Source organism: Amphiprion ocellaris, chromosome 12 (genome assembly GCF_022539595.1).
Source record: "Amphiprion ocellaris isolate individual 3 ecotype Okinawa chromosome 12, ASM2253959v1, whole genome shotgun sequence".
NCBI classification, from domain to species: domain Eukaryota; kingdom Metazoa; phylum Chordata; class Actinopteri; family Pomacentridae; genus Amphiprion; species Amphiprion ocellaris.
Genome location: NC_072777.1, coordinates 1725458 through 1753165, shown reverse-complemented (window position 1 = coordinate 1753165; position 27708 = coordinate 1725458). Strand labels below are relative to the sequence as shown.

At 32.3% G+C, this 27708-nt stretch overlaps 1 protein-coding gene across 1 annotated transcript in view; it reads left to right on the top strand.

The window, feature by feature from the left end:
- Window positions 1-27708, top strand: part of lpin1b (lipin 1b) — a 45480-nt gene that overhangs the window by 12656 nt on the left and 5116 nt on the right. Inside the window, exons 2-18 of the mRNA XM_055016053.1 lie at window positions 617-820; window positions 1991-2086; window positions 7651-7886; window positions 10250-10348; window positions 10907-11030; window positions 11118-11328; window positions 12064-12157; window positions 13549-13733; window positions 14211-14304; window positions 15290-15359; window positions 17532-17627; window positions 18124-18185; window positions 18278-18410; window positions 19689-19837; window positions 21229-21315; window positions 21403-21555; window positions 22111-22225. Of these exons, the coding sequence (XP_054872028.1) occupies window positions 617-820; window positions 1991-2086; window positions 7651-7886; window positions 10250-10348; window positions 10907-11030; window positions 11118-11328; window positions 12064-12157; window positions 13549-13733; window positions 14211-14304; window positions 15290-15359; window positions 17532-17627; window positions 18124-18185; window positions 18278-18410; window positions 19689-19837; window positions 21229-21315; window positions 21403-21555; window positions 22111-22225 (2208 nt within the window). The remainder of the gene's footprint in view (window positions 1-616; window positions 821-1990; window positions 2087-7650; window positions 7887-10249; window positions 10349-10906; window positions 11031-11117; window positions 11329-12063; window positions 12158-13548; window positions 13734-14210; window positions 14305-15289; window positions 15360-17531; window positions 17628-18123; window positions 18186-18277; window positions 18411-19688; window positions 19838-21228; window positions 21316-21402; window positions 21556-22110; window positions 22226-27708) is intronic.

Below are 27708 nucleotides of genomic sequence, written 5' to 3'. Positions count from 1 at the left end.
TTTATTTTTAGTTTTTTTGCAGTTAACATGTAAATCAATATTTTTTTCCTGTAATTTTACAAGAAATAAATTTTTTTAACACACAACACCATAACATAATGACAAATATCAGTAAAAATAATGTTATTTTTGCAAATGGAATAAATAAATAAATATACATTAAAATTAATTGAAATACAATTTTTCTTAGATTTTACACATTTTTAAAAAATCTGTAATTTAAAAATAAAAACAGGTAAAATCTGTATATATATATATATATATATATATATATATATATATATATATATATATATATATATATATATATATATATACACACACTATTTTTCAGTCCTAAATGTACAAATTTTTTTGCTTTAAATGATGGTGAATATCTTTAAAATGATACATTGTAAAAATGAATTATTGTAAAAATACAGACTTATTTATTTACTTTATCAGAATTTTTGCTCTTTTTTTACAGTAAATAATTTTTTTTCAGTTATTTTGCCACTTATCATCTGTAGTTTAACACAGAAAGGAAAATCTGTAAAACTGAAGTAAAATGAGATAAAATGTTCACCTTTTCCCATCTAAATTGATATTTTTTTACTGCGTTTCTCTCCGTCCTCAGACCCGTCTGACCATGAACTACGTGGGCCAGCTGGCCGGTCAGGTGTTCGTCCAGGTGAAGGAACTTTATCGAGGTCTGAATCCGGCGACGCTGTCCGGCTGCATCGACGTCATCGTGGTCCGGCGGCCCGACGGCTCGCTGCAGTGTTCGCCGTTCCACGTTCGCTTCGGGAAGCTGGGCGTCCTGAGGTCCAGGGAGAAAGTGGTGAGGAGATGAAGAGCAGAATAAAAGTAGAATCATTTAAAAAAACAAGATAATTAATGTTTCCTGAGTCAGGAGTTAGTTTTGTTTGCAGTTTCATCAAGTTTTTAGACAGTTTTTAAACAGATTAATTGGTTTTCAGGACAGCCAGGAATGATATTTTATAAAATACTAAAAAAAATCTAAAAATATGAGAAACAATTTTTAAAAATTCTTAAAAATATCAGAAACAAAGAATAAAAAAATATAGGAAACTAGCAAAAATTTGTTTCAAAAATTGTTTCAAAAAATCAAACATTCAATTTCAAAGCATCAATAAATGTCTTTTTAAAAAGTGTCAAACATCTTTATTTAAACAAACATTTTAAATGTCAAATATTTCCAAAAATATATTTTAAAAAATAAAATTTCAGAAAATATTACAGATTAAATACAGTTAAATATTCAGGAATAATATTTTTTAAAATGCTTAAAAAATAATAATAAAAATCTAAAAATATCAGAAACTAATATTTAAAAAAATAGAAAAATAGCAAAAAAATATTGTTTAAAACAAATATTCAATTTAAAGCATCAAAAACATATACAAAAATATATTTAAAAAAAGCAAAAAATTCAGAAAATATTACAGATTAAATCAGTTACATATCCAGAAAAATAAAAGCCTAAAATATCAGAAACTAATATTTAAAAAGTCTAGAAAAATAGCAAAACAAATTGTTTAAAAAAAGTCAAACATTCAATTTAACAGCATGAAAAAGGAAATATATTCATAATGTCAAATATTTCCAAATATATATCTATAAAAACGCAAAAATTTCTGAAAATATTACAGATTCAATCAGTTAAGAAGCAAAATTCTTTTTTTAAAAATAGCAAAAAAGTACCTCAAAAATATGGAAAATATACATTTAAAAAATATCAAAAAATAGTTGTTTAAAAATATGTAAACAAAACAATACAAAATGTAAAAATTCATCAATGTGAGAGAATAAATAAAGTCAATAAAAACAATAAATTAAGGAAAATCTCTGCAAAGTTTCCTGACTTTTTAAAGTTTCTGGGAATAAATTTAACTTTTTTCAGGTTTTCAGGAGAAACTTGAGCATTTTTCTGGCCTCCAGGAGTCCGTCTTTGTGTAAAAATGTTTAATTTTCTATTTTTTTTCTGCAGGTGGACATGGAAATCAACGGGGAGCCGGTGGATCTGCACATGAAGCTGGGCGACAACGGAGAAGCTTTCTTTGTTCAGGAGACAGAAAACGATCAGGTGACGTTTTAAGGTTTTTATCTGAACCTGTGAGGAGCTTTAAAAACATTTATCTGGTTTATCTGAAGCATCCCGGCTGCTCTAAAAGGCCTCATTGACTGAAATAAAACCAGGATAGAAATGAAAACAGAAAGACGTCGGTGTTGACGGCGTCTCCAAACCTCCTCCTCTCTCAGCTGGAATTTCTCCTCAAAGCGTCGCTCTGTTTGCTGCTGGAGGCTGAATTTTCTGACCTACATTCAAAAAACCTGCTCTCTAACCTGCTCTAGAAAGTCTGGATGTCGTCAACGTGACCCTAAAAACTTCAGTTTCACCTCCAGTTTCTGGGTTTATGAAGAAGAAGTTTAGAAGATGAGGAAGTTTCCTGCTGAGAATTCTACAGTTTCTGCTTCTGAAAAACTCAGAAAATATTCACAGTGAAGCAGCTGAAATCTCAGACTTTTGACTTCACCAAGCACCTCTAAAAAATGTAAAAGTCAAATATATCAAAATATAACAAAACATTAAAGATAAAACTAGTTAAACATAACAGAAAAATATCACATATATGTGTTTAAATGTACAGAACAGAATCTGGACTTTATTTAAAATGTATTGATATTAATTATTCAGGTTTCAGGGTAGCTGGAAATTAATTTAATAGTTGACAAGCAATTGATATATTGATCTTAAAAAAATAGAAAATATCTAAAAACATTTTTCAGAAAAATATAATCTCAAATATATATTTAAAATATAGCTTCCAAAAAAAAGTTGGAGTAGTGAGTCAGTTGATTCATTACTCTAAAAAAGTCAAAAATTTACAAAGTTTTTTAATAACAAATTTTCAAAAATTCAGATATCCTTAAGAAAAAATTTTGTAAAAAATGTAGTTTAAAAAAATACATCAAATATATTTAGATTTTTTTTAAAAATAGTTTAAAAAAGAGAAACATACAGAAAAAAATCTAAATCTTCAATCTTAAATTAATTTTAAAATTTCAAATATAGGAAAAAATATTTTTAAACCACAAATACAGAAAATTCTGAAAATCCCAGAAAAATATCAAAACACACCCAAAAAAATCACAGATATACACTAAAAACACATTAAATAAACACATAAAACACACTAAAAAATTATAAAAATATCACAAATATATATATAGAACAATATCAATAAAAATCTCCTTAAGAAGAATTTCAATTTAAATTTATAAACATCAACAAAGAAAACCTAAATAATAAAATTGTCACAAATATATATTTAGAAAAAAATCCCAAGAAGAATTTAAAATTGAATTTAAAAATAGCGTAAAATATATTTTTAATAACAAAATTCAAAAAATGTAAATATATGATTTTTTTTTAAAAAATCCCCAATATAGAAAATCCCAGAAAAATATAAAAATATACTATTAAAAAAGTAACACAAATATATGTTTAAATAAATATAGAAAAATATCAAAACACACCAAAAATAATTGCAGATATACACTTAAAAACACATTAAATAAACACACAAAACACACAAAAAATTATAGAAAATATCACAAATATCAACAAATAAATTTAAATGTCAAACATCCTCATAAACATATTATATTCGTGTTGTTAAATATATCCAAAAATATCTAAAATTAAAGCAATTAAGCAATCCTGGTGCAGAAATGAGCTGATAGAAAGTTAAATTTAACCCCCAGTTTTTCTATTTTTACCTCCAGTTTTAATGTTTTTATTGTTAAATTTAACCCTCAGTCGTTCTATTTTTACCTCCACTTTTAATGTTTTTAGTGTTAAATTTAACCCCCAGTTTTTCTATTTTTACCTCCAGTTTTAAAGTTTTTAGTGTTAAATTTAACGCTCCATCGTTCTATTTTTACTCCAGTTTCAGTGTTTTTGAAGCTCACTTTTAAAGCTTCACGTGAGGCGGTTTTTCCTGCAGACTTTCCTCTTTTTCCATCTGGTTTTTAAACTGTTCTTTAATGTGAAACATGTTGTGGAATCCTAAGGCCAGTAACCTCCTAAATCAATCAAATAAATTAATTAACTATCAGAGAATTACTGGACCAGCTCTCCATCTAACGGGTCCGGTTCCCGTAGCCCATATGGGTCAACCCAGATGAGATCTGAGGAACGTTTAAGCTGGTAAGCGAGAAAATTCACCTAGCTTCTAACTGCCTCCATCCAGACGCCTATCCTGCTTCCTCTGATAACTAACTCAACTGAGTAGCCACTTTCCAATGGTCAAATTAATTACCAGTCACGTCTGTTAACGGCAGCTTTTCTCTCATCGGATTCTGCACTTGGTAAGTTGCTAGGTTTAAATTTAGAGGTTAAGGAATGGATAACCCCAAGGATAAGTTTAAAAAAGGCCACCCTCGGCCCCAACGACTAGGTAATCTGACAGAACCTGTTTTAGATGTAATGCACACAATAACCTGACTTTTTACAAACTGAGAAGATATATGTGATTAATTCATTATCATGATAAAAATAAATAGAATTTCCAATCTGTTAACTTTAATTGCAGGATAAATGTTTTATTATAATCTCAGCAGGAAAATAGCAATAGCCCATAAATCATCAGACAACCAATTAAACATTAATTTCTATAACAATCCTCTAATATGACCCCTAACTGGAACTATGCTTTTATCTAAGAAGAGCAATAATCACCCAAACTATGTAATTTGGAGGGGGAGAGCAGACGGTGTGGCCACACCTGCTGCTCACCTGAAGACCGATGCCCCGCTGGGCTCTGCTCCAGGGAGGAGGTGGAGAGAGAGTTCAGTCCAGATTTAGATCTGCTTGTATCCATTTTTGTTCTTTGGGCCAGTAAAAACTTTGTTAATCCATTCTGGTGTTAATCCTTTGGAAATAGTAGAGTTCAGTTATATTCCTTCAGTCAGCGTTATTTTTAGATCACAGTCTTTTGTAATCCTCAAACAGTGCAGAAAGAGCACTCCTTCAGTCCATAATTCCAATAGAACAGATATTCCTTTGCAGATCATGTTGAATCCCCCGTCCGAGTTACGTGGTAAAATCCCCTTTGCTCAGAGCATTTCTACCCTGGCTTGCAACGAGTGACCACCTCGCAACGACTCCCAACTCGTGTCTCGATCCAGTGCAATTTATACAACAACTGAACCTGTTGCATATGCAATGACTGCACACTTAATTAACATACGTGATGACAGCATCCATCCCCCTCCTTACTCGTGCACTGCTTCCATCCACTGACCTCATGGCCTCTGCGTGCTCTGGAGGAACTAAAACCATCTACTCTGGACTGTTCCACCAGCCCCCCCCCCAACTCATCCTAAGACCCCTCCATGTTTGAGGAACTGAAACTAACTGTTTGGACTGTTTGGACCCTTCCACTCAGTCTCACTTCTCTATCAATGTATTTGCTCCATCTGCAGCTCAGAGCAGGCCTCCGGTCAGGAAACAGATGTCAGACTCACAAAAATCCCCGACGTCTACCTCGAGGTTAATAACCTTTACTGTGAACACTTGACCCCAGTTCACCTCAGCTCTTGACTTCTCACTTCATTACTAAGTTAAAAACCTTAGTTTTAACAGTAATCAAGACTCTTTCTAAAACATCTCAGTTTCATAGTAATCAAAACTCTTAAAAGCATTTCCATTCAATAAAGCATTAGTTCCTCATATTTGTCATATCAAAAACATCAGTTTCCCTGGTAACCAAAAACATCACTTTTCACAGTGAGTTGCTATTCTGACTTAGTTACTTCTTAAACAAAGATTATAAAAATGGGTATTTGTGTTAGCTTTAACACACTTATTAGGTTATAGCATGAATCAGTTATAAATCACAGGTTATAATATCACAATGTTCCCTTATTTAGCTGTTATTCTGCCAGAGTCTCCCCCTTGTGGCTGATTCTGGGATCTCATACCTCCATGTTTCTCAACAATGTGCAGCTGCGGATGGATTCTCTCCAGACTGGTGTCAGATTCCAGCTCCTTTTCTTTCTTCTTGGCTTGTGGAGGGAAAAACGTGAGGCGCTGGATCGACCACAAATCATTCTCTGGACTCCAGTTTTTCTTCCTTTTTTCCACCAGTCGCCACATGTTCGTTTTCTCTGGAGATTCCTGGAAAGAATGATCTTTTCCTAGAAGGAGATGCTTGTTCCACAGAACAGAAACATGTAGGAGGTGATTTATGGAGGATTTTAAACAAAAACACGCTGGATGTGATTTCTGGAGGATTTTAACGTCCACTTTTTAGGCAGCAGAGATGCTGGATGTGAGGTTGAGGCTGAATAGTTTCCTGTTGATGTCAGAGGTTTATTTCAAACCGTCACGTGTTGGTTCTTCTGCTACAAAACAATCAGGAGAAAAGCTTTCTGCTGCAGAAACCTTCAGGATTTCTGCTTTAAAAGCTGCTTAAAGTCACACTTTCTGCACGTTTTCACTGTTTAGTATTTAGATGTTTAGTATAAGTAAAAACATTCAATTAAAGGTGGAAGTCCTGCATGAAAATCAGATTTAAATAAAAGCACAACTGGAGATAAAGTTTCAAAGTAAAAGTTCTCGTTTGGATTGTGTGAATCTGGTGATTAATTTCTGGATGAATCGATCAGTTGTTTTGTATCTAAAATATCAGAAAATGGAGAGAAATGTGGATCAGAGTTTCCTCAAATGTCCAAAGATCTTCAGTTTACTGTCACGGAGGAAAGAAACCAGAAAATATTCACATTTAAGGAGCTGAAATCACAGAATTTAGACTTTTTTTATTAGTTGACCATCAATTGATTCATTGATCTAAAATAAGATTATCTTTTTAAAAAGTCTTGATTTTTACTTAAAAATACCAAAAATAGTAAAGAAATATGAACTATGAAGCAATGAAACGTCAAACACCTAAAAAAAAAGTAAAATGTCAAATGTAAATGTCAAAATATAAAGAAATATTAAAGATAAAAGTAGCTAAATATAACAGAAAAATATAAAAAAAAATACCAATAAAAAAATGGAACAAAGATTTTAAAAATCTGTATTTATTTTTTGAAAACATAATCAATATTCCAGTTTAAAACATTAAAAAATATTTTTGATAAAGGCTAAAAATCTAAAAAAAAAATCCCAAACTGTCTTTTAAAAAGAACAAACATATTTTAAAAGATTTTTGATTTAAAATGTCAAATATATTTAAAAATATTCAAAAATAATAAAGTATTCATGATTAAACCAGTTAAATCCCAAAGAAAATAAAGAGCAAAAATTTAAAATGTCGAAAAATACCTTTAAAAAAAAAATTCTAAAAAATCTAAATTGTAATAAAAAAAATTACAAATATTTTCTAAAATAATTAAACCCTTAGTTGTAAACCACTGGTTCCATCTGTGTTTTGTGTTTTTAAAGCTTTTTGTTCTATTAATTGTCTGAATTCTGGATCTTATAAATCTGTCAGATAAAAGTAGAAAAGTAAAAAGTTCAGTATTTCCCTCTGAAATGTGGTGAAGTGGAAGTAGGAAGTAGCAGAAAACAAATATTAAACTAAAAAGAGCCTCATCGGTATCTTTGTTGTGACCTTCCTTCACTTCCTGTCCAAACAGGAAGTGGTTCCCTCCTACCTGGCCACGTCTCCCATCCTGTCCGACGACGCCTCCCTGATGAGGAGCTCCGGACCTCCCGTCCAGACTCTGGGCTCGCTGGGCGGAGAGACGAAGAAGAGGAGGAAGAGGAGGAGGAAGTCCAGAGCCGACAGCGTGAGGAGGGAGGAGAGCGGAGATTATTCAGCCGACGACGACGACGTGTTCAGCATCGAGATGAGCTCCGACGACGACGACAGGTAGGAAAAATAAATAATAATAAGAAGAAAATATATGCTTAGATGTTCAGCATCGAGATGAGCTCCGACGACGAGGAGACGGGAATGGACAGGTGGGACAAATAAATAAAAAAACAGGAGAAGAAACCAGACACGACACAAATAGGTGTTCAGATAAATGTAGAAAAAATATCTCCTTAAGAGGAATTAAAATTAAATTTAAAATAAAAATTAAAAATTCAAATATCTGAAAAAATATTTTAAAATCACAAATATAGAAAAATATAAACATCCCAGTAAATATCAAAATAAACAAACAAAAAAAAATCACAAATCTTTATTTAGATGAATATAGAAAGATATCAAAACACACAAAATAATAATAATAATAATGACACAAATATATATTTAAAATAATTGGAAAGAAAGAAGAATTTAAAATTCAGTTTAAAAACATCCAAAAATGTAACTTTTTTAAAAAACTGAGACTTTTTCTTCTTTATAACTTAATTAAACAGATTAATTGGTTGTCAGGACAGCTAGGGATTATTTAATGGTATTTTAATTAAGCAAAATTCATCGTAAAAAATGTGAATTCAAATATATCAAAAATATATTTCAACAAAGGAAATATAATTTTAAAAAAATCACAAATATCTCTCTAGGTAAATATAGAAAAATAAAAATACATGAAAAATTATTTTTAAAATACCACTAATATCTATTTAGGTCAATATCGAAAAATGTCAAAACACACCAAAAAAATTTATACAAATATATTAGAAAAATAAAGGAAAAAATGTATAAAAAATATATATTTTTAAATATCACAAATATGTATTTATTCAAATATAAAAAAATATCAACACACACCAAAAAAACCCAAAAATATGTTTGAAAAATATATGATAAGTAATTTAAAAAAAATAAAACATCAAAAATATCTATTTCGGTAAATATAGAAAAATATCAAAAAATATCAAACATCATGACAGCTAGGGATTACTAGCTACCAGCTAGGGAATGTTTTTTTTAAATTAAATAAAATTAATTTAAAAAAATGTAAATTCATATATATAAAAAATATTTTAAAATCACAAATATAGAAAAATATTAAATATAAAACCAGTTAAACATCCCAGAAAAATATCAAAACATACTAAAATAATAATAGTAATAAAATAAACGTGAATCCAGACATGAACAGAATAAACCACTGAGAGCTGCAGAAATAAAAACGTTTCTGTTTCCACGTGACGCCGGATTGAACTCACATGTTTCAGGAATAAAACAGCTGCTGTGGAGAACTGAGCGACGACAGATTTATTTCAGGCTACATACATGTGTTTTACTCATCACATGTTCTCCTCCACACGGCTGGAAAACCACACCAGAGCTGCAGTTTCAACACACAGAATCCAACAGAAAAATCACTGAAATGTCAGATTATTCAACCTGCAGCAATTTAAAGTTAAACATCAGAGAAAAATTTCAGCTCATTTCTGACTGAACTCAACGTGTTTTACAGCAGTTCTGAGTCACTTTCATACATTTTTTTGTCATGTTGGATTAATCTTAAGCCATTTTCATTCAATTAATCATTTGTAACAGTTTTTCGGTTCAGTTTTTGGATGAATTTTAAGCAATGTTCACATTTTTTTTGTCATTTAGGACAATTTTTCATCATTTTTGATGACTCAAGCCATTTTCACTCATTTTGTGTCATTTTTAATAGTTTTTTAGTCATTTTTGATGGATTTTTGATGAATTCGTTAATTTTTAAAATCATTTTGGAATTTTTTTTGTCATTTTTGACTGTTTTTAGTCATTCTGGATGAATTTTAAACAATTTTCACTCATTTTGACAGATTTTTTAATATCACTTTGGATTAATTTTAAGCCATTTTCATGAATTTTTTCAGTCATTCTTGACTGTTTTTAGTAATTTTGGATGAATCTTAAGCTATTTACACTCATTTTTAGTCATTTCGGACAATTATCTTTTTTTAAAAAAAAAACAAAACATATAAATATATATTTAAAAATACAGAAAAAATATTTTAAAAAAAGAAATTCAAACTAAAGACAAATGGCAAACATCTTTCTAGAAATTTATTTAATATGTCAAAGAAAATAAAAGTTTTTACCAATTAAAATACATGTTGTGGTTTTGGACTAGTACTGAGGATTTCTTTACATATTTCAAGCTGATTTTGACCATTTTTAACTTGTTTTAGACATAATTTCAGACATTTTTGACTAAATATGGGTAATTTTGGACACATCTGGAGTAATTTTGGACATATTAGCTTGTTAGCTAAATAAAATATCCCAGAATATATTTCAAAAATCTAGTTATAAATGTTTGTGTGTTTGTGCTGCAGGTCATTGAGAGACGAGACGACGACAACTTCGACCGGCGGTTCGTACAAACAGACGAGTCTCTACACTCGATCAGACGGAGAATGGAGTCCAATTCAGAGGTAGAAAGAATAGAAGCACATCTGGACAGTCAGAATACAGATGTTTAATAACATGGGAGGCAGTAAAACAGTTTTATTTATCAACGGGAGAGAGAAATCTTTATTGATCAGATGAATTTTAAACCATTTTCACTCATATTTTAGTCATTTTTGACCATTTTTAGTAATTTTAGATGAATTTTAAGCAATTGTCTTTTTTTTTTGTCATTTTGGACAATTTGGCTTGTTAACTTTTTCTTCTGTCAAAAAAACTCCCAAAATATATATCCAAAATATTTTTTTAAATATTAAAGATTAAACTTGGTAAATATCTAAGAAAAAAAATCACAATTATATATTTAAAAATAAAGGAAAATCCCACCCAAAAATCAAATGTCTTTCTAAGAATAGATTTAAAATGTCAAATATATTTTTAAAAAAAGATTCAAATACCAAAGAAGATAAGAAATGTTTTTACAAAATAAATACCATTAGAGAACTAGCTTGTTAATTCTGTCAAAAATCTAAAACTTCAAACTGAAATAGATTTAGTTTATTTAGTTTATTTTTCTCTTCCAGTCCTGGAAACTCTCGTCCAGCATCTCCAAAGAGCGACTCTGAACTCGTCACCAAGTCTTCGGATGCCGACGGTCAGAACCCGGCGATGCTCTGGTCCTGGGGGGAGCTTCCTCAGGCTGCCACGGTAACCAGCATCTAAACATCTGCAGCAGGTGTCCGTCTGTGCTGCTGTTTCCAGATGTTTCCTGATGTTTCCTTTCTGTCCCTCCAGCCCTCCTTCCTTCGTCCCGTCTCCATCCCCATCTCAGAAAACACTCACTTCAGGGTGATCAGCCACCAGATGCTGGAGGAGGCGGTCGCCATGGAGACGGAGACCCTGAAGATGGAGATGGAGACGTCTGGAGGAGCTGGAATGATGGTCGACGTGGAGGAGACGACGCTCCGTCCAGTCGGGAAGACAGACTCTCCGTCCCAGAGGAAAGGTGAGGAAACACTGCCTGTAGTTCATCTGAAAACTCCCTGAATTTTTGTCAAGTGACTGCAGGTCACACTTGAGCTGCTAATAGTTTAACGGTTGCATTGAGAAGTGCAGAATTTTGGGGTTTTTTACGGAATCTGATTAAAGCAAATGCTTTATTTTTGATGAATTTTTAAATGACACATAGAATAAAGTGATTTTGATGAAATTTTTGCCTAATTTTCCATCACAAAGTACAAAACCAGACATTTTTGTTCTGCTTTTACAAGTTCTGACTGTGATAAATGGTGTAATTTGGATGATTTTTTAAAAAGAGAAATGCTTTTGAAACTCAGTGATGGATTTTGGTGTTAAGTAGATTAAACAAAAGGCAAAATCTGTCATTTCTATCTGCGGTCTTTTAGCCCGACGCTCAGTTTTGCAGAATTACAAATAAAAACGAGCCTCAGCTTCCAGACATGACAAATCTGAACTTTCATAGACAAGTTCAGCTGTCAGGCATCCCATAATAATCCATCCTCTGCCTTTTTCACAGCGTTTTGATGAAAACTAAGGACCAGCTGGATAATATCTGCACATTTACAGAAACACTGATTAATGACTTTTTCTGATGAAAGAAAGAAAGAAAGAAAGAAAGAAAAATTCAGTTTCCATGATTTCTATCAAGTCTAAGTTGTTAAACGATAAACCAGATGGTAAACATATTTCCAGTATTTCCATTCTTGTTTTTTTTATGCAGACAAAAGGAGCCGCCATCTTGGTTCTGATGGCGTTTACCTGGATGACATCACAGATCTGGAACCTGAAGTGGCGGCGCTTTATTTCCCAAAGAGGTCCGTTTATTTTACAGTTTCTAACGTCAACACAGAGAAAGTTTTAACACGACTCTTTAACTCTGAGCTCTCACAGCAACATGGTTCGTTTTTATACCGGGTTTTATGCTGATCTGGAAGTGATGCGTTAGAAAAAGTTAACAGAAACAGAAAAATTAGACAAATTTAATGAATTAAAGACACTTTATTAAGGTGTTTTTTTTTTATGCAAGCAAGCTGTACACTTATTATTGTTTTGTTTTTTTTTTAAAATTTTTTTTTTATTTCTTTTTCCTATTTTAATAATGTCTTAACTGTGTAAATTCATAACTGTGTTTTGTGTTTGCTGCTGCCTATCTTGGCCAGGACTCCCTTGAAAAAGAGGTTTTTAATCTCAACGGGATCTCTCCTGGTTAAATAAAGGTTAAATAAATAAATAAATAATAAGCTGAGTTACTGGAAAACTATGAAAGTAGAAAATAATAATAATATAAAAATGAAGAATTGCTGCCTTGCATGCGCTTGAATTTCTGTATATAGTTTTTTTTTAAGTTAAAGAATTTTTAGAAATATTTTTAAAAAATTTTAAAATAATGAATTCAATAATGAATTAAAGAAGTTTTTACAGTTGCTTAAGGTGTTTTTTGACTTAATCAAACTCTGAGTTGCTGGAAAACTTATAATATTTGTAAAAATGAAAAAAAATGTAAAAATGTTTTTAAAGTTCAAAAAATCATTTATTAAAAAATTAAATGAATTAATTAAGTTTTTACATTTGCTTAAGGTGTTTTTTTATCAAACTGTAGGTGCAAAATAGAAAATTATTTAAAATAAATAAATAAAAATAGAAAAAAGTAGAATTTCTAAGAATTACTGCATTGCATTTCTGCAAATAAAAATATTTTTAAAAATGAAAGAATCTTTAAAAAATATTTAAACATTTTGAAAAAAAATAATGAATTATTATTTTTTTTTTTTTTGTTTTACATTTGCTTGAGGTTATATTTTTTTTTACTTACTCAAACTCTAACTAGATGGAAAACTGTGCAGATCCAATGTGGAAAATTTAATAAATAAATAATAGAATATATATATATATATATATATATATATATATATATATATATATATATATATATATATATATATATATATATATATATATATATGAATATGAATAAAAAATGACGGCATTACATGGACTTGCATTTCTGTAAATAAAATTTAAAAATTCTATTTAAAAAATTAAAAATGAAAGCAATTTAAAAATCCAAAATAAATTATGCTTAGAATATTTTTTAAAAAATATAGAGAATGTATTTCCTTCCTGGTTCCTTCCAGACATCAGTGTGTCCTCGTGTGTCCTGACGTCTCAGATTTCCTGACGGTTTCCTGTTTTTCCTCCTCCACAGCGACAGCGGCGCCACCTTCAGGTCCGTCTCTGATCCGGGTCTCCACAGCAGCAGCTTGTCTCCTCAGTCCACTAGTTCTGGAGGCGACAGCGGAGTCGACTCTTTCTGTGATCAGATGTCCAACCTGCCGTCCATCAACATCTCTCTGTGTGGAGGACTGACGGACAGCAGGGAGATCACTAAAGGTACCAGAATAATTAAAAATACTCTGATTTATCTCTGTGTGGACGACGGAAATTTATATATATAAATATATTTTAAATATAATTAAGCGTATTTTCGATACAAACATTTCGACAGTATTTTTTTTTAATATTTCTTTAAAAAAATTATTTAAAATTTTTTAATATTTCATATTTTGTTTTGGTATTTTTAAAATATTTTTAATCAGTTTTGATATTTTTAATTTGAAAACAAATGGATTACATTTAAAAAAAATTTTAAAAATTTATTGTATTTTTGATAGTTTTACATATTTTCATATTTTATATATTTAAATATATGGAGTTTTTTAATATTTATTTTTTTGATATATTTTTTCTTATATTTTGGATATTTTTTTCTAAATTTTGTAGATATATTGGAGATATTTTTTGTTGCTGTTATTTCCAGCTCTCTAACATTCCCACTAATGTTAATAAAATGTGTTTTTGTGTTTCCAGAACAGTTTCAGGAGAAGATGATTTCCTACCAGCAGTTCACAGACAATCCCTCCATCATTGACGACCCAAACTTAGTGGTGAAAATCGGCTCAAAGTAAGAACAATTCACCTTTTAACGCTCACATAGTTTGTTTTTCTGAGGACCAGCTGGTTTCATTTGCAGCTTTTTAAACCAAACTCCATTCGAAAAACGTCCAGTTTAACGACAGACAGAGAATATTTATGAATAAATCCTGATTTTTAGCTTTGATTTGGTCGCCTCCAGCAGATTTTAGAATCAGAAATGTTGCTGTTAAATTAATCTCAGACTCTTTTTATAATCAATTAACTTTTTTGATTAATTATTTAAGGAAATTCAGTGATTCCGGCTTCTTAAATGTGAATATTTTCTGGTTTCTTTCCTCCTCTATGACAGTAAATTGAATATTTTTGGACTAAATAAGATGTTAAAAGTTAATTTTGGCCATTTTCTGACACAATTAATTGAGATTGTGGTTTAAAATAATCATCAGTCCTGTTATAAAAACAAAAAACAGCAGCGTTTGCAATATTGCTTCTTATAAATGCATGAATAAAGCTGATTTAGATAAATTCTGTTCCCTATTAGTTTGTTTTCCTTCCTATATGAAGCTGATTTAGATAAATTCTGTTCCCTGTTAGTTTGTTTTCCTTCCTATATGAAGCTGATTTAGATAAATTCTGTTCCCTGTTAGTTTGTTTTCCTTCCTATATGAAGCTGATTTAGATAAATTCTGTTCCCTGTTAGTTTGTTTTCCTTCCTATATGAAGCTGATTTAGATAAATTCTGTTCCCTGTTAGTTTGTTTTCCTTCCTATATGAAGCTGATTTAGATAAATTCTGTTCCCTGTTAGTTTGTTTTCCTTCCTATATGAAGCTGATTTAGATAAATTCTGTTCCCTGTTAGTTTGTTTTCCTTCCTATATGAAGCTGATTTAGATAAATTCTGTTCCCTGTTAGTTTGTTTTCCTTCCTATATGAAGCTGATCTGGGTAAATTCTGTTCCCTGTTAGTTTGTTTTCCTTCCTATATGAAGCTGATCTGGGTAAATTCTGTTCCAGGTACTATAACTGGAGCACGGCAGCTCCTCTGGTCCTGGCCATGCAGGTCTTCCAGAAACCTCTACCGAAGGTACAACCTGATACTGGAGATGGTGTTACAGTGAAAGTCTTCCCCCTCCTGACTGGAAACAGAACTGCAGCTCTACAATCGTTTTAAACTCGAATTCTTTTAAACATTTCCCCCGGTTTGTTGATAATAACTGGAAAAAGACACAGAAAAAATATAAATGTACATGTTAATTCTATAAAAATTACAAATAATGAATAATTTTTATTTATTTATTTTTTTTTACAAATAGTAATCTGACTGCAAAATAACAGTTTAAATTGTGTTTAAATCAGCAAAATATATGGAATAATTTTACAGATATTTTCCTTTAAGAATAATTATGTAAATAAAAGATTTTAAAGATTATACATTTTTTTAACAGTTTACAGATTTTTTTGTTTATTTTAAATTACCTATTCTTACCTGTTATCTTCTTTTTTTAAATACAGAAAAAAAGTATTTATTTACACGTTAACTGTAAAAACAACAAAAACTTATTGTCCATGTTACACATCTTTTTTTTTTTAAAATAAATTTTATCATTATTATTATTATTATTATTATTATTATTATTATTATTATTATTATTATTATTATTATTATTATTATTATTATTATTATTATTGTTATTACATATTTAATTTAATTTAATTTTAAAAGAATAATGCTTTACTTTAAAATTACACCATTTTTTAAATTGCATTTTATTAGCAAATATCTTGGACTTTACACAGTTATATCCATCCATCCATCCATTATCTATACACCGCTTAATCCTCACTAGGGTCATGGGGGGGCTGGAGTCTATCCCAGCTGACTCAGGTGAAGGCAGGGGACACCCTAGACAGGTCACCAGTCTGTCACAGGGCTACATACAGAGACAAACAATCACTCTCACATTCACACCTACAGGCAATTTAGAATGATCAATTAACCTCAGCATATTTTTGGACTGTGGGAGGAAGCCGGAGTACCCGGAGAAAACCCACGCATGCACAGGGAGAACATGCAAACTCCATGCAGAAAGATCCCGGGAAAGCCGGGACGTGAACCAGGGATCTTCTTGCTGCAAGGTGAAAGTGCTAACCACTACACCACTGTGCAGCCCACACAGTTATATATTTGTTGTTATTTGAAATTTTTTTAAAAAGCGTAATAAGGAAAATAGCAAAACATTTGATTAATTTATTATTGTCATATTACAGAACCCACAGACAAAAGTGTTATTAATAATAATCCGTAATATTGCTAATAGTAATTATTAAATAATAATAATAATAATAATTATTATTATTGTTATTATTTTTTATTATATTGTACTGTAAAATTACACTATTTTTTTAAATTTAATTTGTATTAGCAGATATTTTGGAATTTATACAATTATGTATGTGTTGTTATTTTAAATAAAAAAATATGTAGAATGAGGAAAATAGCAAATCATTTTTAAATGTCATGTTGCAGAAAATCGCAGACAAAGATATTAATATATTGGCTGTTAAACAAACAAACAAATGTGGCGATATTTATTATTATTATTATTATTATTATTATTATTATTATTATTATTATTATTATTATTATTATTATTATTATTATTATTATTATTATTATTATTATGAATAATAATAATAATAATAATAATAATAATAATAATAAAAAATCCACATTGTCTGTATATTTAAATCAGCTAAAATTATCTTTATTTTCTAATATTTGCTGATTATTTCACCAGATTTTTAACATTAAGCTTTTGTAATATTTTTTTGCATATTTTATTGGCTCTCTTGATTCATGATTTTCACCGTTTTTTTTTTTGTTTTTTTTTTTTTTTTTACAGATTTTTTATTTTATTTTTCAGTTTCTCTCTTGTTGCTTTAAGTCAAACCTGCTGTCTAACCTTGAACTCTGCAGTTAAAGTTGTTGTTGTTGTTTTCCTGTCCTCTTCTTCTTGTGTTTATTGTTTATCAGTCGTCGTGCCTCGGTTCTGTTCTTTCTGCTCTAGAGTTCCTCCTCTGTTGTCTGACTGGAGTTCTGGGCTTCAGTTCTGTAGAAACTCTTTTCTCTCCTTTTTTCTGCTTCTTTATTTCCAGCTTTGATCTCACGCTTCATTGATTTTCTTCAGTTGTTTATGTGTTTTTTTTACGTGTTTTCGTGTGGTTTTGTGTTCTCCTCCCGGTGTTTCTGCTCCAGGCCGCCGTGGAGAACATCATGAAGGAGAAGATGCCAAAGAAAGGAGGCCGCTGGTGGTTCAGCTGGAGAGGAAGGAACAGCAGCGGCAGCAAGACCGTAAATATTATTATTATCTCCTTAAAAAATCACATTAACACTCCTTTACAGAGACCAGGTCTGCTCCTCTCCTTCACTGTGTTTTTAATAAAGTTTTAAATTTTTTAAAATTATTTTGGAAAATTTTAAGCAAATTTTGGACCATTTTTAATCCATTTTGGACAATTTCAAAGTAATATTGGACAGTTTTACTTACTTTGGACAATTTTTAGGTCATTCTGGACACATCTTAAACTTAATTTGGACATATTTTTATTAATTTTGGACCATTTTTGAATTTATCTAGTACAATTTGTAATTAATTTTGGAAAAATTTCTAATTATATTGGACAGTTCTTAAATAATTTTTGGACAATTTTAAGCTTATTTTGGACAATTTTTATATAATTTTGTACAAATTTATGACAGAAATAATGGGTAAAATTATTTTTTTTTCTTTGCAACTCTTTTATCTGAATCATTTGCTGTTTAAATAAATCTGAACCTCTTCCTGCAGGATTCGGTGTCGGATCGCGGCGTCGGAGTTTCTGCTGAGCAGATTGGAAAAATGACAAACAGGTGAGAAAAGCTTCCTGATTAAATCTAGATTTACAGACTTCCTGTCGGATGTGTTTCTGCATTTAACTTCCCTCTAACGTGTCTGATCACAGACACAAGGAAGAATCTTCCTCCAGCGATGAAGACCACCAAGCTGCCAAACAGACCTCCGTCCAGTCAGAGGCTGGGATCGCAGCAGGGGGCGTGTCCTACAAGAAGACGCTCAGACTGACCTCAGATCAGCTGGTGAGACAGGAAATAATTCATTCATCAGTTATTATCCTGGAAAGTTAACCATTTAAAAGCTAAAAACCCGACTAGAGGTCGTCATAACCGAGTGTTCAGGCTGCTCCTCTGCAGAATTAGTAAGAAATAAAATAAATTCTGTGATTTTTTAGAGAGTTACAGTTAAATTATAGATACTGACAAGAAAAAACACAGAAAACTTTTGCATTAATTCACACAATGACCATAGAAACAGGCCAAAACTAGACATAATGTCCACAACAAAAAATATGTATTTTACAGTTGTTTGAGTTTTGTTTTGCTTTAAATTTAAACTATTTTACTGTATTTAAATCTGCAGTTTTACAGATAGTTGCAATCATTTGTTATGTATATTAAAGATTTTTAAAAATAATAAATAAATGAATCAATTAGAAATGATTTTACAGAGTTTCCTTGTATTGTTAAATTACATATAATATTTAGTAAAATCATCCAAAAAAACCCAACAACATTAAAAAAAACAGTAAATAACGTCCACATCAAAAATCTGTATTTAATAAAAAATATTGGTCTTTTGCAATGTGACAGAAAATTACGCTTTTACTGTATTTTAATCAGCTAAAAATATAATTATGTTAAAGATATTTGTACATAAAAAGACTCAGACTATAGCGGTAATATTATATTAATTTCACTCTCTGCTGCCCCCTTTGTTGCTGTAAAATAATAATTTCTCTTCTCTCTCTTAAATTCTCTTCTGCAGCTGTAATAATAATAATAATAATAATAATAATAATAATAATAATAATAATAATAATAATAATAATAATAATAATAACAATAATAACGAGATAACGGCCAGCAGACCTGATATTATTGTTAAGAACAAAGATCAGAAGACATGTCTGATGATTGACATGACAGTCCCATCTGAAAGGAATATTAGCATCAAAGAAGTTGAGAAATTGTCAAAGTACAAAGATCTAGAAATTGAAGTTACAAGGATGTGGGGAATGAAGGTGACAACAATACCAGTCATAATTGGAGCATTGGGCCTTATCAAGACAGGACTGGAGAAGCGACTCCTGGAAATACCAGGAAAACCAACTACTGCAGAACTCCAGAAGATTGTTCTACTTGGAAGTGCCCATATAATTAGAAAAACGCTGTCCATTTCTTGAGCCCTGAAATCTCCCTAGGGTCATGGTTTGACTCCGGAATTTCAGTGAGAAACTACAAAGCTAAAAGAAGCAGATAACGATAATAATAATAATTTATTTTATCTTGTGTCTCCAGTTATCTCTGCAGCTCCAGGAAGGTCCCAACGACGTGGTTTTCAGCGTCACCACTCAGTATCAGGGAACCTGCCGCTGTCAGGGAACCATCTACCTGTGGAACTGGGACGACAAGATCATCATCTCCGACATCGACGGAACCATAACAAGGTGAGGGTTAGAGTCAGAGTCAGGGTTAGAGTCAGAGTCAGAGTTAGAGTCAGAGTCAGAGTTAGAGTCAGAGTCAGGGTTAGAGTCAGGGTTAGAGTCAGAGTCAGAGTTAGAGTCAGAGTCAGAGTTAGAGTCAGAGTCAGGGTTAGAGTCAGAGTCAGAGTTAGAGTCAGAGTCAGGGTTAGAGTCAGAGTCAGGGTTAGAGTCAGAGTCAGAGTCAGGGTTATAGTCAGAGTCAGAGTTAGAGTCAGAGTCAGGGTTAGAGTCAGGGTTAGAGTCAGAGTCAGGGTTACGGTCAGAGTTAGAGTCAGAGTTAGAGTCACAGACAAACGGACATGAGGGTCCAGGTTTTAGCGCACTTTAGACCATTTTAAAACGAATTTTTCTTCATTTCAGGTGGTTTCTGACTAATTTAGGACATAATTTGAGTCGTTTTGTCAAAATTTTATTGTATTTTGGATGTTTTTTGTCATTTCCAATAAGTTCTGAGTCGTTTTGGATACATTTTATTATATTTTCTATGTTTTTTGATCATTTCTGACAATTTTTGAGTTGTTTTCGATCAATTTTGTTGTATTTTGGAAGGTGTTTTTTTTTTTTAATCATTTCAGACAAGTTTTGAATAGTTTTTGATCAATTTTATTATGTTTTAGATGTTTTTTTTTCATTTAAGATAATTTTTGAATAATTTTGGATACATTTTATTGTGTTTTGGATGTTTTTTTAATATTTCAGACAACTTTGGAGTCGTTTTGGACATATTTTATTATATTTTGGACATTTTTATGATCATTTAAGATAATTTTTGAATAATTCTGGATAAATTTTATTGTATTTTGAAAGGTTTTTTTGATAATTTCAGACAAGCTTTTAGTCATTTTGGGTAAATTTTATTGCATTTTGGATGTTTTTTGATCATTTAAGATAATTTTTGAATAAATTTGGATAAATTTTGTTGTATTTTGGATTTTTTTTATCATTTCAGGCAAGTTTTGAGTTGTGGATAAATTATATTTTGGAATTTTTTTTGGTAATTTAAGAAAATGTTATAATAGTTTGAATAAATTCTATTGTATTTTGGAAGTTTGATAATTTCAGACAAGTTTGGAGTCGTTTTGGATAAATTCTATCGTATTTTGGACATTTATTGATAAATTCAGACACATTTATGTCAGAGTTTGGGAGTACAATGTGACTATGATCATGAATTTGGACTTTCTTTAAACTCTTTATCTGAATTATTTTCTCTTGGAATGGCTGCACCTCCTCTGCAGGATTTGTCTGTATTTCTACCATCACTTATTGCATTTTTTGCTCTTATTCTTGTCCCAGAGGTGTATGTTGAGCCGTATTTTTGATACTAAAGGTAAATAACTGGTGTTTTGGTGCAGGTCGGACACGTTGGGCCACATCCTGCCCACTCTGGGGAAGGACTGGACTCACCAGGGCATCGCTCAGCTTTACCACAAAGTCAGCCAGTAAGAGGCGCTGCTGGTTTATCAACACACGTTCATTAGTCGTGTTTGTGAAGCTGGGTTTTATTAAACGCTGAATCCGTCCCTCAGAAACGGCTATAAGTTCCTGTACTGCTCGGCCAGAGCCATCGGCATGGCGGACATGACCCGAGGTTACCTCCACTGGGTCAACGAGAGAGGAACCATGCTGCCGGTCGGCCCGGTTCTACTGAGTCCCAGCAGCCTCTTCTCAGCCCTGCACAGGTACAGGAGGACAGATGGACACAAAGAGACACAACATGGACACAAAGGTGGAGGGAGTCAGGCTTTAACTGCCACTGATTGCTGATTGGACACAGCTGCACTCCTTTAGCAGCTGTGTCCAATCAGTCTGGGCTTCAGCTGGTCTGGAGCACAACACAGAGAAGGGAGGGACCATGACACAAAGAGACACAAATACCCACAAAAAACACAAAATCATGGCAATGACATGTAAAACAAGCACGAAGAGACACTAAAAGTCTACAGAAAGACAGAAGTCTACAAAGAGACACAAACAGACAAAAAATGACTGCAAATACATAAAAACAGCCAAAAAACAACTATAAAGACCCACAAAACAACCACAAAAAGGCTCAAAATGACCACAAAGAGACCCAGAATCAGTAGAAAACCTCCTCATATATCAGATGTTTTCCAGCCGGAGGACTCAGTTCTGCTAAATTTCCTAACAACAGATGAACAAACGTCTCTGTTTCTGGATGTGGATCATTTCTGGTTTAGTTTTCATGTTTTTCCTCGTCTGATTGTGTTTCTCAGGGAGGTGATCGAGAAGAAACCGGAGAAGTTTAAGGTGGAATGTCTGACGGACATCAAGAACCTGTTTTATCCAAACACACAACCGTTCTACGCAGCGTTCGGCAACAGACCCACGGTACACACACACTTTATTATGAACACACACACTTTATTATAAACACACACTTTATTATAAACACACACTTTATTATGAACACACACACTTTATTATGAACACACACTTTATTATAAACACACACTTTATTATAAACACACACTTTATTATAAACACACACACTTTATTATAAACACACACTTTATTATAAACACACACTTTATTATAAACACACACTTTATTATAAACGCACACTTTATTATGAACGCACACTTTATTATAAACACACACTTTATTATAAACACACACTTTATTATAAACGTTACAGACTTCCTGTCGGATGTGTTTCTGCATTTAACTTCCCTCTAACGTGTCTGATCACAGACACAAGGAAGAATCTTCCTCCAGCGATGAAGACCACCAAGCTGCCAAACAGACCTCCGTCCAGTCAGAGGCTGGGATCGCAGCAGGGGGCGTGTCCTACAAGAAGACGCTCAGACTGACCTCAGATCAGCTGGTGAGACAGGAAATAATTCATTCATCAGTTATTATCCTGGAAAGTTAACCATTTAAAAGCTAAAAACCCGACTAGAGGTCGTCATAACCGAGTGTTCAGGCTGCTCCTCTGCAGAATTAGTAAGAAATAAAATAAATTCTGTGATTTTTTAGAGAGTTACAGTTAAATTATAGATACTGACAAGAAAAAACACAGAAAACTTTTGCATTAATTCACACAATGACCATAGAAACAGGCCAAAACTAGACATAATGTCCACAACAAAAAATATGTATTTTACAGTTGTTTGAGTTTTGTTTTGCTTTAAATTTAAACTATTTTACTGTATTTAAATCTGCAGTTTTACAGATAGTTGCAATCATTTGTTATGTATATTAAAGATTTTTAAAAATAATAAATAAATGAATCAATTAGAAATGATTTTACAGAGTTTCCTTGTATTGTTAAATTACATATAATATTTAGTAAAATCATCCAAAAAAACCCAACAACATTAAAAAAAACAGTAAATAACGTCCACATCAAAAATCTGTATTTAATAAAAAATATTGGTCTTTTGCAATGTGACAGAAAATTACGCTTTTACTGTATTTTAATCAGCTAAAAATATAATTATGTTAAAGATATTTGTACATAAAAAGACTCAGACTATAGCGGTAATATTATATTAATTTCACTCTCTGCTGCCCCCTTTGTTGCTGTAAAATAATAATTTCTCTTCTCTCTCTTAAATTCTCTTCTGCAGCTGTAATAATAATAATAATAATAATAATAATAATAATAATAATAATAATAATAATAATAATAATAATAATAACAATAATAACGAGATAACGGCCAGCAGACCTGATATTATTGTTAAGAACAAAGATCAGAAGACATGTCTGATGATTGACATGACAGTCCCATCTGAAAGGAATATTAGCATCAAAGAAGTTGAGAAATTGTCAAAGTACAAAGATCTAGAAATTGAAGTTACAAGGATGTGGGGAATGAAGGTGACAACAATACCAGTCATAATTGGAGCATTGGGCCTTATCAAGACAGGACTGGAGAAGCGACTCCTGGAAATACCAGGAAAACCAACTACTGCAGAACTCCAGAAGATTGTTCTACTTGGAAGTGCCCATATAATTAGAAAAACGCTGTCCATTTCTTGAGCCCTGAAATCTCCCTAGGGTCATGGTTTGACTCCGGAATTTCAGTGAGAAACTACAAAGCTAAAAGAAGCAGATAACGATAATAATAATAATTTATTTTATCTTGTGTCTCCAGTTATCTCTGCAGCTCCAGGAAGGTCCCAACGACGTGGTTTTCAGCGTCACCACTCAGTATCAGGGAACCTGCCGCTGTCAGGGAACCATCTACCTGTGGAACTGGGACGACAAGATCATCATCTCCGACATCGACGGAACCATAACAAGGTGAGGGTTAGAGTCAGAGTCAGGGTTAGAGTCAGAGTCAGAGTTAGAGTCAGGGTTAGAGTCAGAGTCAGGGTTAGAGTCAGAGTCAGAGTTAGAGTCAGAGTCAGGGTTAGAGTCAGGGTTAGAGTCAGAGTCAGAGTTAGAGTCAGAGTCAGAGTTAGAGTCAGAGTCAGGGTTAGAGTCAGAGTCAGAGTTAGAGTCAGAGTCAGGGTTAGAGTCAGAGTCAGGGTTAGAGTCAGAGTCAGAGTTAGAGTCAGAGTCAGGGTTAGAGTCAGGGTTAGAGTCAGAGTCAGAGTCAGGGTTAGAGTCAGGGTTAGAGCCAGAGTTAGAGTCAGGATTAGAGTCAGAGCCAGAGTTAGAGTCAGGATTAGAGTCAGAGCCAGAGTTAGAGTCAGAGTTAGAGTTAGAGTCAGAGTTAGACTCAGGGTTAGAGTCAGAGTCAGAGTTAGAGTCAGAATTAGAGTCAGAGCCAGAGTTAGAGTCAGGATTAGAGTCAGAGCCAGAGTTAGAGTCAGAGTTAGAGTTAGAGTCAGAGTTAGAGTCAGGGTTAGAGTCAGAGTCAGGGTTAGAGTAAGAGTCAGGGTTGGAGTCAGGGTTAGAGTCAGGGTCAGGGTTAGAGTCAGAGTCAGAGTCAGGGTTATAGTCAGAGTCAGAGTTAGAGTCAGAGTCAGGGTTAGAGTCAGGGTTAGAGTCAGAGTCAGGGTTACGGTCAGAGTTAGAGTCAGAGTTAGAGTCACAGACAAACGGACATGAGGGTCCAGGTTTTAGCGCACTTTAGACCATTTTAAAACGAATTTTTCTTCATTTCAGGTGGTTTCTGACTAATTTAGGACATAATTTGAGTCGTTTTGTCAAAATTTTATTGTATTTTGGATGTTTTTTGTCATTTCCAATAAGTTCTGAGTCGTTTTGGATACATTTTATTATATTTTCTATGTTTTTTGATCATTTCTGACAATTTTTGAGTTGTTTTCGATCAATTTTGTTGTATTTTGGAAGGTTTTTTTTTTTTTAATCATTTCAGACAAGTTTTGAATAGTTTTTGATCAATTTTATTATGTTTTAGATGTTTTTTTTTCATTTAAGATAATTTTTGAATAATTTTGGATACATTTTATTGTGTTTTGGATGTTTTTTTTAATATTTCAGACAACTTTGGAGTCGTTTTGGACATATTTTATTATATTTTGGACATTTTTATGATCATTTAAGATAATTTTTGAATAATTCTGGATAAATTTTATTGTATTTTGAAAGGTTTTTTTGATAATTTCAGACAAGCTTTTAGTCATTTTGGGTAAATTTTATTGCATTTTGGATGTTTTTTGATCATTTAAGATAATTTTTGAATAAATTTGGATAAATTTTGTTGTATTTTGGATTTTTTTTATCATTTCAGGCAAGTTTTGAGTTGTGGATAAATTATATTTTGGAATTTTTTTTGGTAATTTAAGAAAATGTTATAATAGTTTGAATAAATTCTATTGTATTTTGGAAGTTTGATAATTTCAGACAAGTTTGGAGTCGTTTTGGATAAATTCTATCGTATTTTGGACATTTATTGATAAATTCAGACACATTTATGTCAGAGTTTGGGAGTACAATGTGACTATGATCATGAATTTGGACTTTCTTTAAACTCTTTATCTGAATTATTTTCTCTTGGAATGGCTGCACCTCCTCTGCAGGATTTGTCTGTATTTCTACCATCACTTATTGCATTTTTTGCTCTTATTCTTGTCCCAGAGGTGTATGTTGAGCCGTATTTTTGATACTAAAGGTAAATAACTGGTGTTTTGGTGCAGGTCGGACACGTTGGGCCACATCCTGCCCACTCTGGGGAAGGACTGGACTCACCAGGGCATCGCTCAGCTTTACCACAAAGTCAGCCAGTAAGAGGCGCTGCTGGTTTATCAACACACGTTCATTAGTCGTGTTTGTGAAGCTGGGTTTTATTAAACGCTGAATCCGTCCCTCAGAAACGGCTATAAGTTCCTGTACTGCTCGGCCAGAGCCATCGGCATGGCGGACATGACCCGAGGTTACCTCCACTGGGTCAACGAGAGAGGAACCATGCTGCCGGTCGGCCCGGTTCTACTGAGTCCCAGCAGCCTCTTCTCAGCCCTGCACAGGTACAGGAGGACAGATGGACACAAAGAGACACAACATGGACACAAAGGTGGAGGGAGTCAGGCTTTAACTGCCACTGATTGCTGATTGGACACAGCTGCACTCCTTTAGCAGCTGTGTCCAATCAGTCTGGGCTTCAGCTGGTCTGGAGCACAACACAGAGAAGGGAGGGACCATGACACAAAGAGACACAAATACCCACAAAAAACACAAAATCATGGCAATGACATGTAAAACAAGCACGAAGAGACACTAAAAGTCTACAGAAAGACAGAAGTCTACAAAGAGACACAAACAGACAAAAAATGACTGCAAATACATAAAAACAGCCAAAAAACAACTATAAAGACCCACAAAACAACCACAAAAAGGCTCAAAATGACCACAAAGAGACCCAGAATCAGTAGAAAACCTCCTCATATATCAGATGTTTTCCAGCCGGAGGACTCAGTTCTGCTAAATTTCCTAACAACAGATGAACAAACGTCTCTGTTTCTGGATGTGGATCATTTCTGGTTTAGTTTTCATGTTTTTCCTCGTCTGATTGTGTTTCTCAGGGAGGTGATCGAGAAGAAACCGGAGAAGTTTAAGGTGGAATGTCTGACGGACATCAAGAACCTGTTTTATCCAAACACACAACCGTTCTACGCAGCGTTCGGCAACAGACCCACGGTACACACACACTTTATTATGAACACACACACTTTATTATAAACACACACTTTATTATGAACACACACTTTATTATGAACACACACTTTATTATGAACACACACTTTATTATAAACACACACACTTTATTATAAACACACACTTTATTACAAAGACACACTTTATTATAAACGCACACTTTATTATAAACACACACTTTATTATAAACACACACTTTATTATGAACACACACTTTATTATAAACGCACACTTTATTATAAACACACACTTTATTACAAACACACTTTATTATAAACGCACACTTTATTATAAACACACACTTTATTATGAACACACACACTTTATTATAAACACACACTTTATTATAAACGCACACTTTATTATAAACACACACTTTATTATAAACACACACTTTATTATAAACACACACTTTATTATAAACACACACTTTATTATGAACACACACACTTTATTATAAACACACACTTTATTATAAACGCACACTTTATTATAAACACACACTTTATTATAAACACACACTTTATTATAAACACACACTTTATTATAAACGCACACTTTATTATAAACACACACTTTATTATAAACACACACTTTATTACAAACACACACTTTATTATAAACGCACACTTTATTATAAACACACACTTTATTATAAACACACACTTTATTATAAACACACACTTTATTATAAACACACACTTTATTATGAACACACACTTTATTATAAACGCACACTTTAT